Source organism: Equus caballus, chromosome 9, assembly GCF_041296265.1.
Source record: "Equus caballus isolate H_3958 breed thoroughbred chromosome 9, TB-T2T, whole genome shotgun sequence".
NCBI classification, from domain to species: Eukaryota; Metazoa; Chordata; class Mammalia; order Perissodactyla; family Equidae; genus Equus; species Equus caballus.
Window position 1 is genome coordinate 62,973,065 of NC_091692.1, and position 22,134 is coordinate 62,995,198.

Sequence of the window (22,134 nt, forward strand, 5' to 3'; positions counted from 1 at the left end):
TTTGTTATGGCATGAAATTTGACAGGTAGTTTAATGAAAAATAAAAGATAGTCCTGAAACATATTTTAGTGACTTAAGACCTTAATAAATAGAGAAGGCATCACAAGTCAATGGAGAAGGATTACTTAACAAATAGAATTGGAAAAACTTCCCAAGACTAGATGAAATAAAATTAAGTTAAATTCTAACTTATCCTATACTATACTATATTCATACTGAGCTCTATACTTATACTAAAAAAATTTCAATTGTATTAGAGTTAAATGTTAAAAAGCCAAGATGAAAATATGTGTGATTATTTAACTTATCTCTGGAAGTGGATCACATAAATTTCAGGCTTTGGTATGTTAAAAGAGCAAATAAAATTAAAAAGCAAAGGATAAACTGGGAAAATATTTGCAATAAATACAGCAAAGTTTATATTTTATACTATATTCATGCAATAAACATAACAAATTCAATAAACAAATACTTATTGAAAGAGCTCAGTCACTGTGTACTAGGAATATTTACCAACAGAAATAAAGGCAAAAGACAAGAATAGGTAAATATAGGAAAAAGAACCAAATGACTAATACCATTATGAAAAAAAGGTTCAATCTAAGTAATAATCAAACAAATGTAAATAAAACCAGTAATGAGATACCATTACCCCTATCAAATTTGTCATATATTTAACACATAAATCCAAATTCTGGTGGGGGTATGGGAAGAAAAGATATGTTCACACATTGCTAGATGGGGCTGCAAATTGCTATAAAATTTCTAGGAAGAAATCTGCAAACAAGTGTGAATGATCTTTAAAAATGTTCATACCTTAAAACCTAGTAATTCTACTTCTAGGGAATATAGCTCAGGAAAATAATATGAAATTGGGACAAAGTTTATATCCATTTTGCATTATAGCAAAACAATTAAACAAACAACCTGGAAAAAACCTAATTTCTAATTATAGAATAGTCAAATAGGTAATACATTCATTCATTAGAATATTACATATCTAACAAAACCAGTGTTTCCAAAAACTACTTAATGTCATAGAAAAACGCTAACAAAATTCTAAGTGAAAAAAGAATATCTTAGCTCATAAAAACATGAATAAAGCAAAATATCTCAAATTGCAAAATATGATGTTTGTATATATATATACATAGATTTAAATGTAGAAAACTGTCTAGAAGGAAATAAAATGAAATACTGAAAGTGGTTATCCCTGTGTGTTGAGATTGAGAGCTTTTATTCTCTTAATTCTCTATAATAATCATGTATAACATTTATAATACAAATTATTGGAAATTTAAAGCCATGAATCAACAAAAAGTAATTAGAAGGAGCATTTTATGGCCTATAAAAGTACTTTCACACATACTGTTTCATTGTATTTTAACAAAACCCTGTTGAGGTTTATAATTGAAGAAACTAAGGCTCGGAGAAGCTAAGTGACTTGACAAGGTCACTCAGAAATAAGCTGAGGGGCCAGGATTAGTGTAGTCAAATGTGAACCAAATAGCTGTGATGGGCTAAACACTGAGAAAAGAAAGATAAATAAGACAAGGTTTCTGCACTCAAGGAGCCCAGAGTCTAGCAGAGGAGAGAGACAAGAAGCACACTACATGCTATGGACTCTAAGGAACAGGAAAGAGTGGTCAATTTTACCTAAGTGGGTCAGGAAAGTTTTGAGTTTTAACTCATGAGAAGGTAATCAACAGACCAAAAAAAAAAAAAAAAGTGGTAGGAAAGATAGAAAGGGTATCACAGGCAGAGAGACAAGATTTAGTTATAGGGTGATGTCAGTATCATGGTAGCATGAAACATTCCCTTTGCCTCTCCCCTTCAATCTACAGATAGTAAAACATCTATAACTCAAAGGTTCCTCTGCCCAACACACCAGGACACCACAAAGATCCACACATCTGTACATCTGAAGGTGGGTGGATTAGAACACACAGAGGAGGCAGAATTGGGAGAAAGCAGAGGTGGTGCACACAATCACAGCTCCCCCAACTGACGCCACAGCTCTAGGGAACCCGGTAGCAGCAGGGGAGGCAGTATACATGACTGCAGCCTCCCAGCCACAGAAGTGCCCCCAGCCACAGGGCACTGGGCAGCACTGGGTGCTGGGCCTGTGACCCCAATCCCTCCAGCCGTGCTGGCACCTGCAATTCTGTCCTCCCTGCCTGTGGTAGTGGTACCTGTAACTCAACAACCCTGGACACAGCAGAGGTGCTTGAGAGCCTGGCTCCCCCCACTCCACACTGTCCTTCCCCGCACCATGGCAGTGTGGGTGACCCAGGTGACCCCAGACGTAGCGGAGGTGCCCACCATTGTGGTATCCCCGGTGGTGATACCAGAGACCTTAGCAACACCAGCAGCAGCAAGATACAAGTGACCCCAGAGGCACAAGCAGTGATGAAGAGGGCACCAGCAACACCTCTCGCAGAGGCAGTGGAGGGTGGAAAGTGTCAATTCACAAATATAGCCAGAGACAGCTCAGGTGAGAGAAACCAAAAACTTGTGCTATAGCATCACCTACTGAAAAACAAAAGAAAGGCCTCTAATTACAAACCTGATGTATTGTTAGAATCAAAGTAAACAAAGCTTTACCTAAATAAGAAAAGTGTTCACTATTTCAAATGCACTGGTAGACAAGCAACCATGAAACAACTCAGCAAGCACTATGAAAAACCATGGTAACACACTATCAAAAAAAGAAAATGACAATTCTCCAGAAACCAAACTTAAAGTCATGGATGATTGCAATCTAATTGATAGAGAATTCAAAATAGCTGTCATGAAGGAACTCAATGAACTACAAGAAAACTCAGAAAGGCAGTTCAATGAGCTCAGGAATAAAATTAATGAACAGAAGGAAAACTTTACCAAAAAGATTGAAATTCTAAAAAAAAGAACCAAACAGAAGTTCTGGAGCTGAAGAGCTCAACAAATGAGATGAAGAATGCATTAGAAAGCATTGGAAATAGAGCAGACCATATGGAAGAGAGACTTAACAAGCTTGAAGATAGAAACCTAGAAATAATTTAGGTAGAAAAAGAGAGGGAAGTAAGATTTTTAAAAAATAAAGAAATTCTACAAGAACTGTCTGACTCCATTAGAAAAGGTAACATAAGAATATTGGGTATCCCAGAAGGAGAAGAGAAGGAAAAGGGAGCAGAGAGCTTATTTAAAGAAATAACGGCTGAGAACTTCCCAAACCTGGGGAAGAAACTGGATACACAAGTCCATGAAGCTAACAGAACACCTCATTATCTCAATGCAAAAAGACTTTCTCCAAGACACATTATATTAAAACTGTTAAATGTCAATGATAGAGAAAGACTTTTAAAGGCAGCCAGGGGAAAAAAGATAGTAATCTACAAAGGAACCACCATTAGGATATCAACAGATTTCTCAGCAGAAACTCTAAAGGCTAGGAGACAGTGGAATGACATACTCAATATATTGAAAGATAAAAACTATCAGCCAAGATTACTCTAGCCAGCAAAGTTATCCTTCAAATATAAAGGAGAAATAAAGGTTCCTGGACAAACAAAAGCAGACGAAGTTCATCATCACTAGAACTGCCTTACAAGAAATGTTGAAAGGAGCTGTTCTACCTGAAATGAAAAGGCAAAGTACACAAAACTTTGAGTAATGTGATAAATAGACAAGTAGATTCAGAAAATTGCAACTCTATATCAGAATAGATTGTTAAATACTTAATTACAGCATAAAGATTAAAGGGAAAAAATTAAAAACAACTATAGCTACTTCAAGTTGGTAACAAACTCACAACATAAAAAGGAATAATTTGTGACACAAAATCATAAAATGGAAAGAGGAAAAGGACAGAACCTGTATAGGTAAATGAAGATGTTATCAGCAGAAAAAGGACATTTCATCCATGAGACATTTTATACAAACCTCATGGTAACCACAAAACAAAAATCTAGAGCAGAGACATGAGACATTAAAAGAAGAAGAAACTGAAAAAACATCATAGAAAACCACCAAACTAAAATGGGAGATAGAAACACAAGAGAAAAGAAACAATGAAGATATAGAGCAAGCAGAAAACAAAAGATAAAATGGCAGTACTAAATCCTCATATAATAATAATCACCCTAAATGAAAATTCACCAGTCAGAAGACACAGTGGGGCTGGCCCCATGGCACAGTGGTTAAGTCCAGCATGCTCTGCTTCAATGGCCCAGGTTTGTGGGTTCAGACCTGGGGGTGGACCTACACTACTCATCAAGCCATGCTGGGGCAGCAACCCATATACAAAATAGAGGAAGACTGGCACAGGTGTTAGCTCAGGGGTAATCATCTGCAAAAGAAAAAAAAAGGCACAGAGTGGCTAGATGAATTAAAAAATAAGACCCAACTATCTGCTGCTCTGGGAGACTAACCTCAGCTCTAAAGACAAACATAAATTTAAAGGGATGGTAGACGGTACTCCAAGCAAATGGCAGCCAAAAGAAAGTGGGTGCAGCCAGACTCATGTCAGATAAAACAGACTTCAAGCCAAAAAAGGTAACACGAGACAAAGACAGCCATTACATAATGATAAAGGGGACAATCCATCAAGCAGACATAACATTTATTACTATATGTGCACCTAACATAGGAACACCAAAATATATAAAGCAATTATTAACAGACCTAAAGGGAGAAATTGACAGCAACACAATAATAGTAGGGGACTTTAACACTCCACTTACATCAATGGATAGAGCATTCAGACAGAAAGCCAACAAGGAAACACTGGCCTTAAGTGAAACATTAGACCAGATGGACTTAATAGATATAAACAGAACATTTCATCCAAAAGCAAGTGCACATGCAACATTCTCAAGGAATATGCTGGGAAACAAAACAAGTCTCAATAAATTTAAGAAGACTGAAATAACATCAAGCATCTTTTCTAACCACAATGGTTTGAAACTAGAAATTAACTACAAGAAGAAAGCTGGAAAAAAATCACAAATATGTGGAGACTAAAGAACACCCTACTGAACAACTACTGGGTCAACAGAGAAATCAAAAAATACCTGAAGACAAATGAAAACGAAAATAAGACATGCCAAAATCTATGAGAGGCAGCAAAAGCAGTACTAAGAGGGAAGTTTATAGCAATATAGGCCTACCTCAAGAAAGAAGAAAAATCTCAAACAATCTAACCTTATACATAAAGGAACTAGGAAAAAAGAACAAACTAAGCCCAAAGTGATGTAGAAGGATGGAAATAATAAAAATCGAGCAAAAATAAATGAAAGAGAGACTAAAAAGACAACATGAAAGATCAATGGAACAAAGAGCTGGTTCTTTGAAAAGATAAAATTGACAAACCTTTAGCTAGACTCACTAAGAAAAAGACAGAAGGCTCAAATAAATAAAATCAGAAACAAAAGAGGAGAAGTTACAATGCATAACATGGTTGTACAAAGAATTATAAAAGACTACCATCAACAGCTATACAGCAACAAATTGGACAACCTAGAAGAAATGGATGAATTCTTAGAATCATACAATCTTCCAATAGTGAATCATGAAGAAATAAAAAATATGAATAGACTGATCACTGGTAAGGAGACTGAATCAGTAATCAAAACCTCCCAAAAAACAAAAGTCCAAGACCAGATGGCTTCACTGGTGAATTCCACCAAACATTCAAAGAAGATTTAATACCTATCCTTCTCAAACTCTTCCAAAAAACTGAAAGGAGAGAACACTTCCTAACTCATTTTATGGGGCCAACATTACCTTGATATCAAAACCAGACAAGGAGAACACAAAAAAAGAAAATTTCAGGCCAATATCTATGATGAACATAAACGTAAAAATTATCAACAAAATATTAGCAAACCAAATACAACAAAATATTAAAAGAATCATACACCATGAACAAGGGGCATTTATCCCAGGAATGCAGGGATGGTTCGACATCTACAAATAAATCAACGTGATACACCCCCATAACAAAATGAAGAATAAAAATCCTATTATCATCTCAATAGATGCAAAAAAATCATTTGACAAGATTCAACATGCATTTATGATAAAAATTCTCAATAAAATGGGTATAGATGGAATGTACCTCAACATAATAAAGGCCATATATGACAAACCCAAAGCTAATATCATAGTCAATGGTGAAAAACTGAAAGCTATCCCTCTAAGATCAGAAACAAGACAAAGATGCCCACTCTCACCACTCTTATTTAATATAGTATTGGAAGTCCTAGCCAGAGAAATTAGGCAAGAAAAAGAAATAAAAGGCATCCAAATTGGAAAGGAGGAAGTAAAACTGTCACTATTTGCAGACGACATGATTTTACATACAGGAAACTCTAAAGAATCCACCGAAAAACTATTAGAAATAATAAATGAATACAGTAAAGATGCAGGGTACAAAATCAATACACAAAAATATGTTGTGTTTCTATACACTAGCAATGAATTAGTAGAAAGAAAAATTTTTTTTAAATCCCATTTATAATCATAACAGAAAGAATAAAATACCTAGGAATAAATTTAATCAAGGAGGTGAAATACCTGTACACTGAAAACTGTAAGACATTATTTAAAGAAATTGAAGACACAAAGAAATGGAAAGATACCCTGTGCTCGTGGATTGGAAGAATTAACGTTGTTAAAATGTCCATATTATCTAAAGCAATCTACAGATTCAATACAATCCCTATCAAAATCCCAATGACATTATTTACAGAAATAGAAGGAAAAAAAACCTAAAATCTTATGGAACCACAAAAGACCTCCAAATAGCCAAAGCAATCCTCAGAACAAAGTACAAAGCTGGAGAAATCACACTCCTTGATTTCAAATGATACTACAAAGCTATGGTAATCAAAACAGCACGGTATTGGCAGAAAAACAGACACATAGATCAATGGAACAGAATTGAGAGCCCAGAAATAAACCCACACACCTATGGATAACTAATTTATAATAAAGGAGCCAAGAACATACAATGGAGAAAGGAAATTTCCTCAATAAGTGGTGTTGGGAAAGCCAGACAGCCACATGCAAAAGGATGAAACTAGACCACTATCTCACATCATACACAAAAATTAACTTAAAATGGATTAAAGACTTAAATGTAAGACCTGAAACCATAAAACTCCTACAAGAAAACATTGGCAGTATGCTCTTTGACATTGGTCTTAGCAGTATCTTTTGGGATATGTCTCCTCAGGGAAGGGAAACAAAAGCAAAAATAAACAAATGAGACTACATCAAACTAAAAAGCTTCTGCGTGGCAAAGGAAATCATCAACAACATGAAAAAACAACCTACTGAATGGGAGAAGATATTTGCAAATCATACATGTGATAAGGTGTTAATATCCAAAATATATAAAGAACTCATACAACTCAACAACAAAAAAACAACCTGATTAAAAAATGGACAGAGGATCTGAATAGACAATTTCCAAAGAAGACATACAGATGGCCATTAGGCACATGAAAAGATGTTCAACATCACTAATTATTAGGGAAATGCAAATCAAAACCATAATGAAATACCATTTCATGCCCATTAAAATGACTATTATCAAAAAGACAAGAAATAACAAGTGTTGGAGAGGATACGGAGAAAAGGGAACCCTTGTACAGTGCTGGCAGGAATGTAAACTGGTGCAGCCATATGGATAACAGTATGGAGATTCCTTAAAAAACTAAGAGTAGAACTACCATAAGATCCAGTAATTCCACTTCCGGGTTTTTATCCAAAGAATATGAAAACACTAACTCGAAAAGATACCTGCATCTCTATGTTCCTTGTAGCATTATTTACAATAACCAATATATGGAAACAACCTAAGTGCCCATTGATGGATGAATGGATAAAGAAGATGTGGTATATATACACAATACTACTCAGTCATAACAAAAAAGGTGAAATCTTGCCATTTGCAACAACATGGATGGACCTTGAGGGTACTATGCTAAGTGAAACAAGTCCGAAAGAGAAAGACAAATATTGTATGATTTCCCTCATATGTGGAATATACCAAAAAAAAACCACCCAAAATAAATGAACAAAAAAAACAAACCAAAAACAAACACACAGATACAAAGAACAGGTTGGTGGTTACCAGACGGAAAGAGGGGGTGGGAGGAGGGTAAAATGGGTAAAGGGATCAATTTTGGGCAGATGGATGAAAACCAGATTTCGGTGGTGAGCATGCTGTAGTGTATACAGAAGTCAAATTATCATGTGGTACACATGAAACTGATATAATGTTATAAACCAATGTTAGCTCAATTAAAAAGAAAAGACTTAATTATTGATTAGATGTGGCTGAAAAAGAAAAGAAGAAAACTAAAATGACTCCCAAATTTCAAATTTTGATGATTGGATAGAAGGTAGCACCACTCAATGAGAAAGAGCAAACAGAAGGAAGAACAAATTTTGGGAGAAAGATGATGAATTCGATTTCTGAAATATTAGGTTTGAGATATTTGTGGAGCCTTCCAAGAGAAAAACGTCTAACATGCACTTGAATACATGGGTTTGGAGCTCAGGAAAGAATATCTGGGTTAAAGATAAAGTTTTAGTTGTTATGAGCATCCAGATGATAGCTGATTCCATGAGAATTAACAAGATCAGCCAGGAGGTCATGTACAGTGAAGAGAGAGGACAAGGTGGGAACCCAGGAGTACAACGATATTTAAGGATGAGCAGAGGAGACTGAGGAGGAACAGTAAGAGGTAGGGGGAAAATACAGCATCTTAAAAGCCAAGGAAGAAACGATTTCCTATTTTCTTTTAACTAGCAGGATACTTTTGTCATCATAAGCATTTTCCAAGGGAAAGAAAAATAAATGAACACCAAATATGAATACAAATATAACTAGAAGAATTCTTCATTCCTTACTTCATCTCTGCTGATGAGTTCATTGGAAAAAGTGAGTCCAGGCATAAGACCTCTTTTCTTTAGCCAGAATATAGCAGCAAAAGATCCCGAGAAGAAAATTCCTTCTACAGCAGCAAAGGCCACCACCCTTTCCCCTAGGAGACATAAAATAGTTTCACTTTCTGAAATATCATATACTGCAGACATTTTCAAGCTTACATATACATAATATATATTTTACACATATTTTTTATAACAATACCACAACTATTTTGCCAAAAAACAAAATCAACAAGTTAGTGCCATAGCCAAGGGTCTTCAGAGGAAGAAATTCACCACCTCTACCTACTAGAATAGAAACGCATGTCTACTTCAAATCCTATGCCAGACACTGGACTCCTATGAGTGTCTTGGTATCTGGACAAAGGAGAGCTTTCCATACCCAAAAAAAGAGGTGATTTATCTGTGCACCACACATGCCTGTGAGCACAGGTACACGCGTGTGAGTGCAATATGTGCACATACGTATGTGTGTGTACTGGAGTAGAAAACAGAAGACAGATTTTATCACAAACGTCTCCCTCTTTTTGGTCAGAAGAGGGGAGGTTACTGAGGTTTATATTTTTAGAAATTTAAGGTATCTTACAGATTAGCAGTAAACATTTCAAAAAACATTGCCATGTACCTGCAATTTAAAAAAATAGATAAATCCAGCTGACAATAATAAATATATCTATTGGATAAAATATCCCATTTAAGCAAAAATACTGTCTTCTGCTAAACCTATAAGGCCCAATTTCAAAGGCTACTCACTGTTACTCAAGGACTTTGCAGAAGCCCATCTCCTAAAACCTCTATAGTGACATCATATTTGTAACACTGTTCCTGGGGATGATTATAGGTCTCACCCAAAAGAAGATCATTCGCCAGCCCCTTATACCACATTGCACACGCTCAGGAGAAATATTCATATATATGTCTGTCTAGGGAGAAAGGCTCATTCCACAAGACTGTGAGATAAAGGCAGCTGCGTGCTTGAACCAACTACAGACCTGTCTCATAGATGACATCGTAGTTTGTATCCCAGTACTTGTCCCAGTACCAAACGCAGTGGCAGGGGTTTAATAAATGTGTCCTGAACTGAATCTATGGAAACTATAAAAGCACTAGATGATAAAAGACATTACAATCCATTCCATAGAAATTGCCAAAATTTGATGCTGAAACTGAATAAATATTTATAACTTCCAGAACAAAAGTAATTATATAAATTTCAAAACGAAAGTCAACTAAATTTAAATATTTCTGGCTGCCCTTAAATAGTGCTCTGGTTCGTCCTTGGTCTTTTCCTTGATTATCTTAAACAAACCAAGCCAGACAGATCAATTGTATCAAATACTTGTCTATTAATAGGCCAAAACATCAGAAAAACTTCTATAGGATTTTATTTTTATAAACACAATTTAAAAAGTCACTTTGAAAAAAATGACAGAAGAAATAGAAATTAAATAAGCACTTACTGAGTACATACTGTATGAAGGAATTAGCAAGAGAAGAATCTTTAGTGTAGTATATGCTAAGTATTAAAATATAATAATAATAACTTAGTTCTGCTTACTCTCGTAAAACAAAAATGGCTCTTTAGACTATTTAGTTATATTTGTTTTAAGATGGAGATTTGTCATTAGGTTAACTATAGATTACTATATATTTCATCTTACTACTAATAAGATAGTGGATAGTTATAATTGATACATTTTTAATCGACATAAAGGTGATGTCATGTGGACATTTATCTGTAAGGGAACTAGACTATAACTTAATACAAACATTGTGAATAAGAGGAAAATTGTTATTTTAACTATTCTATGCATTCTCATGAATGCTAAAAAATGAAAATCATAACAAATAGTTATAGAAGGCTATTCTTTTTTGGAGAGGATTCATGGATTATAAGGGTTAAATTTTACAAATTTTAGAGAATAGATGAGAACTAAAAAGAGACTTCCAAAACATTTCTTCTAAAAGCCATAATGAATGTGAAGATTCCATGATTTGTCTTAGAGATGGAAACGTAGGATGTATTTTTTAGATACAACTGACCTCTATGATGCAATGCAGTAAGACTGTTAACTAATACTTTTTTGAGGTTTGACATGTAACTTCATTACACATATTAAGCTTGAATCTATATACTTAATGTTATAAAATTCTTTAAAGATATTTTTTAAACTAAGCAGATATTTAACTAGGAATTTTTAGCTCTACAGGAATTGAATCTCCTTAAAACACATCAACTTTCAAACAATCTGACGATTTTTTTTTAAAGATTGGCACCTGGGCTAACAACTGTTGCCAATCTTCCTTTTTTTTTTTTTTAAGGATTGGCACCTGGGCTAACAACTCTTGCCAAACCTTTTTTTTTTTTCTGCTTTATCTCCCCAAACCCTCCCCCCCCACCCCCGTACACAGTTGTATATCTTAGTTGCAGGTCCTTCTAGTTGTGGGATGTGGGACGCCGCCTCAACGTGGCCTGACGAGCGGTGCCATGTCCACGCCCAGGATCTGAACCCTGGGCTGCCGCAGCGGAGCACGCGAACTTAACCACTCGGCCACGGAGCCGGCCCCTGATGAGATTTTTTAAGGAGTATTCTTAGGTTCTTTTTAACGAAAAGTAAAGGATTAGAGGAGTCTGGATGTGAGGCAAGAACAGTTGCTGTACTGGGCTCTAATCGGTGCAGAAGTCACCAAGGTCACTAAGAGTGCCTGGCAAGGCCCTAAGCCAGATGAAAGAGCTGCCTTTGTCAACCTAAAGCTACTAATAGTGCAGGTGGCACAATTAGTTCACAAAACTGCACTTCCCCAGCTGGTTAAACGGATGTACAAGTGTGCTGCCAAGCTAGACAGTAGTTCATGTTATTGTCTTTTAGCTCCACTCCCAAAGAGGAAAGCCACCAATGTGCTCTTCACTTTTTCCCTTTCCCACCACCCATTCCACTCCCCCCCTACACTGTTTTAGACCATGTTTTTTCCTCTGAGACCCTGAGTCAGAACCCTAAATGGGGTTTACCTTGAGTAAGAAACACGGAGAATTCAACTGGAGCCCCTGATGTTGTTGCATGCTTACTGCCACCCTCCTCTATTTTCTCTACATCTAGGTTACTCTCTTTGGCAGTATCATGAAATACATGCTTTCTGCGAGCCTGTTCATCATTTTCCATCAGTACCCATCCATACTAATATTTTCAGCGCATATGAACACCTTGATATTTCTCTTCTTTTTTCCATAAAGCCAATATTTCTCAAAGTGTGCTTCTCAAACCACTTGTGAGGGAATCAGCTGGGTATCAAACGCAGATTTCTCAGTCCCACCTGCGCCTCCTAAATCACTCTCTGGTGAGGACTACGATTCTGCAGAGTTTTTCCACAAATTCTAGGCTGATTTTTATGCACATTGAGAACCACAGCTTTTCTCATTCTGAAAATGAACCAAAGGCAATGCAAACATATCTGTTTCTTCCTTGATATATTACATGCTTGCCCATATCTTACATTACATCACTGGTTCTCGATGGGTTATCCAGGTGTCCCTGGAGATCCACAGACCCAGGAGGTCTGTGAGGTCAAAACTATTTTCATAATAACACTGAGGCACTATTTATCTTTTTAACTATCATTCTCTCATGAGCGTACAGTGGTGTTTTCCAGAGGCAGTGTGACATATCCACAATAATCTGAAAAGCCTCAGAAAATGCTCCTCCCTTTTCTAACAACATATCTGAATGAAGGTGGATTTTCCTTGTATACTTCAACTAAAACAACAATTCTGCAACAAACTGAATGCAGAAGCAGATATAATCCAGCTGACTTCCATTAAGCCAGATATGAAAGAGATTTGCAAAAATGCAAAACTATGCCCTTCTTCTCATTAATTGTTTTGGAAAATATAGTGTTTTTTCATAAATATATGTTATTTATGTTAAAATAAAATCAGTACTACCATTATTTTAAAATGCATTAATAATATTTTTAAGTTTCTTGGTTTTTAATTTCTAATACGGAAATATCAATAACCCACACAAACAAAAGCACTTTGCAGTCCTCAATAATTTTTAAGAGTGCAAAGGAGTCTTGAGACCAAAAATTTTGAGACCTGATTTCCCTAAATAATGAATAAAAGCAGAAACTAAAGACCACCAATTATGAAACAGATAAGAATGAGACAGGTACTTAGAGGTATTCAAATAAAATATCTGAATATTTTATTAGATTTAAAGACACTTATTGAACAACTGTGTATATGATACAATGTTAATCCTTCCTTAAAAAAATGTTACTGGACCTCAACTCATCCATAAGGGTGTTTGCAATTAACTTATTATCTGTGAAAAATAAGCCTATTATTGCAAACTGTTTCTTGCTCTAGTTGAGCACACTAATTTTTAGTTTTTCAGAAACTACATATTTGTTCAATGAAAAATGTAAAGACTTTGACTTGCTTTAAATCCTTAAAATAAATATTCCTGAAAGCAGACATAAATTTTGGATTGCCATAATACACTTGTCAGATTCTATGTGACTGACTCCTATTTACCTGTAATTATGCACTGACACCTTAACATTTCAACTTTCAACTTATTAAACAGAATAGATAAAAGCTTTAGCTTATTTTATCACTGGTTTCTAGTTAATTATTAGAAATAATGATTCTACTAAAGATGCATATTGAGACAGTTGTACTCCTTTTCCATTCCGTGCCTTTGATTAGTACTGGATAGTCATACCCCGTAAAATAATGTTCTATCACCCGAGGCAAACTTGATCATATATAAATTAAAGCTACATACCAAAAGTAGACTTTCTATCTGCTATCCATTGCAAGGCCCAATCTGCTTTTTTCTTAACATATGGCATTGTTTCAATTGCATTAAATAAAAATTCCCTGAAAAAAACAAAAGAATTAATGGCAAAGTTATTCACTTGTTTTTCTTAATTAGAACAAATTTTCATAGGTTAATCAGAGAAATAATTGCACCTCTAAGGTATGCTACTAGAGCTGTAGTTTTTCTGTATTTTTGCATGTCCATAAAATATAGAAACGAAAATAAAACTCAAATTAGTGGTTTGGATCTAGTTTGAAACTAAATTGACTAACTTCAAATATTCAATTGCTAAACAGAATGAGCTCCAGAGATTAACAGGTTCTATACAAGCTTTTTTTTAACCCAACACATTATTAACCAATAGAAAATATTATACTCCTAAACTTCCATATTTGAATATTTCCCTAACATTTAGTTTTGGCATAAATTCTGCTCTTAACATAACCAAGCAATAGGATAAAGCTTTGTAAATAAAATCCCAGCAGTAATACCTTTTCTTGGGATCTCTGATGTAAGTGTCTATTAGCAAACTGTACATCTCTGAGTGAACATTCTCGATGAGAATTTGGAAGCCATAGAAACAGCGAGCCTCTGGAACCTGCACCTCCTGACTAAAGCGCTCCACCTAAGAAAATAAGGGAAACAAACACATCCAATTCTGTGGCCTCTCAGTAAACACTGCAAATCAGAACCTGGACATCATAATTATCACTTAAAAATTGCCTGTCATGCCACAAACAAGTTAGAAAGACCACATGGGCTATTGAAAGCAGTACGGTTTATCCATCAATCCTCTACAATAAGTTACTTGCATAATATATTCTTAAGCAATTAAATAAATTGACCTGTTAGGTGGAGATACTGTCTATATAGCCAAGTAAATTTTAGAACATCTACCAAAAATAATTTTGCTTTGCAAGATTAACCTCAAGTCATTTTTATTTTCCAACAGTAGACAGTAGACCTATTGAAGCCCCTACAAATTCATGATGAAAGTTTGTATATTTCTATTCTCTTTAACAAGAAAGCACGCCTCCTGGCCAACCAGAATGCAAGTATAAAAATGGGAAGCCAGAACGCAGCGCTCTATTACAGAACTCCAGAAGAGTTATTAAGGTGCAGGTTCTCTATTAGGATCACTATCTAAGGGTAAAAATCCAACTCACATTTATGCACTGTAAGTAGTTTTGATTGGTACAATATGCTCGATTTCATGATATTTACTGGCCAAATGAAAGAAGTGTATCCTTTCCTCTGATACTTCATCAGAAAGACATTTTCAAGAGTTAAGCTTCATCTAGTTCACTTCTTAGATATCATTTTTCAGGCTCAGTCTAATTATCTTACCGCCATTATCATCATTTAACTGCTGAATGAGAAAAAAAGTAAAATAAAACAAAAATCTTACCAAATTTTCATTCACAATTCCATCACTGGCTGCAAAAAAGGCTAAGACATGAGAGATAAAATACTTCTCATCTGATGTAAGCTTGTTCCAATGAGGGAGATCCTTGGATAAGTCAACCTGAAATAAAAAGATTTTCAAAATTTTAACTTGGAGTTAAATTCTCTTAGTCATAGTACAACATATATTATGTTTGCTAAAAGATACAAGTAATTTTCAAGAAACCCAAGTATTGTGAGTACCTTTTTAACATGATGAATGAAAAAGCCACCTGTGTATTCCATTTGTTCTCTTACCCATGTCTAACAAAAAACTTTCTAAAAACCACAGACAGTTAGGGACATTCAGGTGTGCCAAGCACTATGACCCAATTTTAAAATACTAGATTTTTGTTTTGTTTTGGTTTTTTGCTCTATATATTAACTATAATTTAACAAAGATGTTAACAATATAACAATACAATATAACAAAGATGGGTAAGTGGGTAAAATTAGTATAATAGAAGCTACAAAAATTGGTGCTTTCTGATTTTTAGTGTAAATCTCCTCCATTCTAAATACATTTATTTAGTGCTTATCATGTGCCAAGTAACATTCTAAACATTGCATTAATCTCATTAAGGAGATTTATCTCATTAATCAGCATAACAACCCAATGAACCAGATTCTATTAGCCCAATTTACCGATGAGGATACACAGAGAGGTTAAGCAACTTTACTAGTTTTATAGCTAGTAAGTGGTAGAGCCAAGATTTGTACCTAGGTAGTCTGGCTCCAGAGCCTGCATTCTTAACAGCATGGGTTTACATGTATAGAATCAGTCTCCAAAAAAATAGGTAAATAGACAGATTCAAATATATCTATCCAAATAGATATATGTATCTTTATAGATAAATACACACACACACACACACACACACACACACACAGAGCAAGAGTGCTGTGTAGGTATTACCCATCATATTCAAAGATGAAGAGAATGACTACTTGTGTGTTCAGTTGGACTACAGAGTAACCATTTGCATGACCAACTGTCCTTACCAAACCAGCAAGTATTTCGTAATTTGCTGTGTTCAATTCATTTCCTAGGTGGAAAACGCCAAACTAACAGAAAGGCTTCTACCACAATGCTGTCTGCCGGGTGGTTGTGCCAGGTTAGATGTGTCTGAGGGCAGAGTCAGAAGGGAGGAACACTGTGAATTCCAGCTGGCAGCTCAGAAGTGAGTGCACTGTTTGGGTGGTCCCTCTTTGTGTGACAGCTCCATTCTGTATAATCAGGTAAGTTTCTCAATTGAAAGCAGGGTGCCAAAGACTTTCACTCTCATTTTTCTATGGCTATAAATGCAACTTTATTTATTCTGCTGACCATAAGTAAAGAGTAGTGTTATTTGGTCATAGCAAACCAAAAAGCTGTTTAAAAATAGAAAATGTTCTAAAACATATTGTTAGTAAAAATCTGGCTGACTGAATGACATTTTTGCAGCAAGAAAAGCGTTTATAGACAGTAGTCTAAACACAAAACAATGGAGAACTCTGTATTTAGTCTCAGTAATTTCAAACTTTACCTTATACAACTGATCTTATTCAACGCACCTTACAAAAAAGTTAAAACTTTTCAATGTCCTCTAACAGAATACGTGAACACTGTACCATAGAACATGAATGCTGATGAAAGTGATGCCACTTACCTCTTCCGCTGTCCAGAAGGATGCCTGTGCCTGTTTATACATTTTCCAAATATCGGGGTACTGGATTGGAAAGATGACAAATCGGCGAGAACTCTTTCTCAGGAGAGGCTCTTCATTTGACTTCGCTTCATTTTCGTTGGTATCTGATGATAATCTCTTTGAAAAATAAAGTACAAACACCCATTTTGTGTAGACATTTCCCCTTTATTCATATCTAAATATACATCTGGGAGCGTTCGAGAGACAGCATAGGCTTGGGAGCCAGTCTGCCTGGGTTGAATCCTTACTGTCATGTGGTAGCAGGTTAATGGTGTTTGGTTAGTTGTGTGACTGCAGGAAGCTGCTTAACTTCTCTGAGCCTCGGTTTCCTCACCAGTAAAATAATACCTACCTCATGGGTTAATTTTGATGATTACAAGCACTTTAAACAGAGCCTGGTACATAATAAGCACCCAAAAATATTATTGCTACTTTGAAGATAAGCATAAAACTAGACCCATAAATGTCATGGTGGGCAAACTGCTAAGTTTGTAGACAAAATATCCCTTTGGCACCTCTCTCAGAGATAGAATGTTGGCACAAACAGGCTACTGTTATAAGCTACTTTTTTATTTTAATATTTTCTTTTCTAATATTAACTGAAATATTATAACATTTATCTGAAAACTCCTTACCAACAACTTAACAGCCTTTGTTTATATGAACCTTTCCACCTACCAATTTGTTTTTGCTTTTGACAAGTTAACATTACTGCATAAGGTCTCACTGTGATGTCTCAAAACTTTGTGGAATAAAGTGAGAAACACACACCTATATATAATCTGCTTGGAAACACGATGAAACTCTAACAGGGGACAATGCCACATACATTTTCTTTAAATAGCAAAAGTATCAGAAGAGTGGTGCACATATGAGACAGAGTATATACAAAGTATACACAAATAGGCTAAAAGGGTATAAATCAAGATTTTGGGATACATTTAAATTCTAGACTCCTAACTCAAACTCTCTCTCTCCTGCGCCATGCCCATCCATCAGGTTCCTTCATCCACACCACTGCCTCCACCAATCCTCATACCTCTCTGAAGCACGTGTGTTAACGCAAATGAGACTAAGGCAAGATAAAAGAAAGACCTCAAATCAAAGCATGAGGCTATACAAATACAGGCGGAGCTTGCATGCTTCACACATACTGCCACTACAGAACAGACCGTCTTATTTCATAACTACTTATTTAAAAGTGTGAGCCTCCCCAGATAGAGCACCTGAGCCCGCAAGAGTAGAGACTAGTTTTTATTTATTGTGGTGTTCCCAGAGTACTGTGTCAAGCACAATGTCAATAAACATTAGCTAAGTAAGTGAATAGGCTGCTAATTTCTCTTTATCCTGTGCTCAGATTACTGGATAACTTTAAAGTTTTTAAATTTAACATAAGACCACAATACATCCGTGAAATAATCTGATAACCATTCAGATCAAGCCTTCTCTGGGTGCCCCCACGTCTCCCCCCAACACACACAGGCCTGGATTAGGTCCCTAACATAGCACATAGCTCACTGCCACTTAATTTCCTGTTATTTGCCTACAGTCTCCTCTTGACTATGCTTTTTGAGAGTAGAAAGCAACTTTACTCTTGCGGAATCCCTAGAGCCTACGATAGTACCTGGCACTTAGTCGACATTCTTCCACAAATATTTGAGCAAATTTCTAAAATGAAAGTTGTTAAGTTTTTTGTTTATTTGTGTTGCCATTGAAGGCTTACAACCTCAAAAGTGGCATAAGATACTGAGACACGGCAGTTCCAGGCTCTAGAACAGGAGGTATACATAAGAGCAGGTCATCTGAGTCTGGCATCAAGGCTGTTCTGAGCCGGCACTACATAGATGCTTTATACACATTATTCTGCTTAATCTGTACAACTCAGTCACACAGCAATATTCTCATTTTACAGATGGGGAAACTAAGTCTTGAAGGATGTAAATAACATACCCAGGATCCCATTACTAGTAAGTGGCAGAAATAAGACCAGAACTGAGATATATATGTCTGAACTTAAAGTCTTGCCTTAAGGTACAGCTCTGTATGTATGGATAGCAGCTAGAGTGGGGCTAGCCTACATCTAAAATCCAGAATTTGAAACAGTGAGATGAACAAAGGCTAAAAGGAGTATACACTACTATTTCCTGCTAAGTAAAGTCAGTTTAACAAATGGTAGTGATGTAACCAGTGAAATGACTGGGGGAGGAAACCACCAAATTTGATTTTAGGAAAAAGCAAGAAAAATAAAAGCAATTTCTTTGTAAATAAAGTTGAAAGAACCAAGGTAATTTGAAGCTGGTGAAAAACAGTCAAAATGCTAAGGTTTAAAGCAGTGATTTTTAACTGGTATAAGTTTCAAAAGAACTGGTAACACTTTCTCAAAATGCATTAGCTTCCCACCAGGTTAAAATCATAATATGTAGTGAGGTCAGGAAGCATGTTGTTGATGGGGATGTGCTTCACAGGTGAATGATGAGACAGGAAAATTAAGATTGAAAATCAGCTTTTTGGAAATTGCCACCCCTACAGCAGAACTTGACATGAATCAAATGACCATATTTTATTCCAGACTGTTCATTATAGTACAAAATTGCGTTCACTTACAATAAGTGCAGAGTATTATTCATGTTTTCAGGCATGTCATTTGATCTGCATATCATCATCTGTAAATAAAGACAATAATACTTGCCATACTTATTTCAAAGGAATGTTATAAAGATCAGAGGAGCTAATATCAACAAAAGTACTTTGCACACTCTCAAGTGCTTTTTAAATTATTATTGTTATTATTGACTGTTGGGATGTTTCTGGTTGGCCTTCTAAAGGTTGTTCCTATATTCAAAGAACTGATAAAAGAACTGTCATAGTAATTTGATTAGTCAATACCTTCTACAACTGCCCTCTAGGAACCTTCCTTCATGAAATAACTAGAGAACTTCTGGAAAGGCTTAAAAAGTGAGATATTGAAATTTAAAGCCCAATTTAAAAGGCAGAGGTCTGCAGTCAATAGTTATTTCAAACTTGTCTTGGCCCACATTGTTCTTCCTGACTGTGCTTTTATCACCACCATGCAAAATTTTGATACGAATCTTCATTTTTCTTTTGTTATATATTTTGTCACTGGGGTACCGGTATTATTCAGAGCTGAAATTCTCTACCTTCACTATATTTGCTATGTGGGCCATACTGAAAGTTGGAAGGACATCATGAGCAGTAATCCTTTGGCACCAATCATCCTGGCCCTGAATAGGGTTTTTAAATGTTGATAAATAATTGATCAACGGCAGGATCTATGAAAACTGCTGAAGGCTAGTACCTTTAAGTTAGAATGAAAGTCACATTTGTACATACATTCTTCCTGTTCCATCCTGATAATATGTGGATTATTAAGAGAAGAATTGGGGGCCGGCCCCGTGGCCGAGTGGTTAAGTTTGTGCACTCCACTTTGGCTGCCCAGGGTTTTGCCGGTTCAGATCCTGGACGCAGACATGGCACCGCTCATCAGGCCATGCTGAGGCGGCGTCCCACATGGCACAACCAGAGGGACTCACAACTAAAAAAAATATATACAACTATGTACCAAGGGGCTTTGGGGAGAAAAAGGAAAAATAAAATCTTTAAAAAAAGAAAGATTTTACAATGTGAAGAGAGCGGGTAACCAACATAAACCTTTGAGCTGGGCTAGAGATGATATATATTTTTTTAATTACATTTTTTTTTCCTTTTTCTCCCCAAAACCCCCCGGTACATAGTTGTATATTCTTCGTTGTGGATCCTTCTAGTTGTGGCATGCGGGACGCTGCCTCAGCGTGGTTTGATGAGCAGTGCCATGTCCGCGCCCAGGATTCGAACCAATGAAACAGTGGGCTGCCTGCAGCGGAGCGTGCGAACTTAACCACTCAGCCATGGGGCCAGCCCCTAGAGATGATATTGCTTATTTTCATAATGCTTAGAAAAATCCACACGCATTTTAATACAATGTCACGAGAGTCATACATTCCAAAGCTCTAGGTTCTCCAGGGTATACTCTGTGGACCTGGGCTAAGAATCCAATTTTAGAAGAGAAAACAATGTGAAAAAAGGCATGATGGTATGTGACATTTTTAAAGAACTAGAAGTAACTTTCTAAGTCTGGACTTCATGGGATGTGGGGGACAACAGAAGGAGATGAAACTATAAAGAGGGCAGAAAACACTTCCCAATGACTTTTCCAAAAATGCTGTGAAGAACTCTGGGGCCCCTCTGATGTCATAAACGTTAGATTAAAATTTCACTTTTAAATGTGTTTTGAACCTTTTAAAATAGTAACAAAAATAAGAGAGAGAAATATTTTATACTGTGCAGAAAGGAAACTACTATGCATGAACTTGTGTTTCCAGGTTGTTGTCTTTTTTTTGTTTCGTTTTGGATGACCTTGGATGAAAGTTTCTCTAGCTATCTCTGCTTAACTGAAGAATATCATTTTAAGATAGGCAGTTAAAAAACAACAATAACAAAAACCCTGTAACTATTGATATCTATTTTTCATGAGCAAACCAAGATTTTTTTTCAAAACCAAACGAAAAAGAAAAAAGAATAATACTAATAGTAACAAAAATACAGTAGAGACTCCCTTATTCAAAGTGACCCAAACCGGTAGTTGAAAATTTGTTAAAGTAAGGAATTTTAAGAAAAAATGATATAGTCAATCTATTTGATTTAACTTAAAACATATAAATAAACAAAATGAAAAGACAACTCACCAACTGGGAGAAAATATTTGCAAATCATATATCTGACAAGGGGCTAATTTTCAAAATACATGAAGAACTCATACAACTCAACAACAAAAAAACAAACAACCTAATCAAAAATGGGCAGAGAATATGAACAGATATTTTTCCAAAGAAGACATACAGATGGCCAACATGCACATGAAAAGATGTTCAACATCACTAATTAGCAGGGAAATGCAAATCACAACCACAATGACATATCACCTCACACCCATCAGATGGCTATTATCAAAAAGACAAGAAATAACAAGTCTTTGAGAGGATGTAGAGAAAAAAGAACGCTCATACACTGCTGGTGGAAATGCAAACTGGTGCAGCCACTACGGAAAACAGTATGGAGATTTCTCAAAAAATTAAAAATAGAAATACCATATGATCCAGCTATTCCATTTCTGAGTATTTATCCAAAGAACATGAAAACACTAATTCAAAAAGATGTCTGCACCCCTATGTTCATTGCAGCAT

General features: G+C 35.8%; 1 protein-coding gene across 9 annotated transcripts in view; it reads right to left on the minus strand.

Annotated features, from left to right (window-relative positions):
• Positions 1 to 22,134, minus strand: part of RRM2B (ribonucleotide reductase regulatory TP53 inducible subunit M2B) — a 40,401-nt gene that overhangs the window by 12,568 nt on the left and 5,699 nt on the right. For 6 of the 9 annotated variants that reach the window (XM_070221612.1, XM_070221613.1, XM_070221616.1 and 3 more), the window contains exons 2-6: positions 16,856 to 17,011; positions 15,172 to 15,288; positions 14,255 to 14,388; positions 13,728 to 13,822; positions 8,902 to 9,035 (exon numbers count right to left, since the gene is read on the minus strand). In XM_070221612.1, the coding sequence (XP_070077713.1) occupies positions 8,902 to 9,035; positions 13,728 to 13,822; positions 14,255 to 14,388; positions 15,172 to 15,288; positions 16,856 to 17,011 (636 nt within the window). Of the gene's footprint in view, positions 1 to 8,901; positions 9,036 to 13,727; positions 13,823 to 14,254; positions 14,389 to 15,171; positions 15,289 to 16,855; positions 17,012 to 19,498; positions 19,558 to 22,134 lie in introns of all 9 variants that reach the window. The other 3 variants (XM_070221615.1, XM_014728229.3, XM_014728230.3) reach the window with 1 other exon arrangement.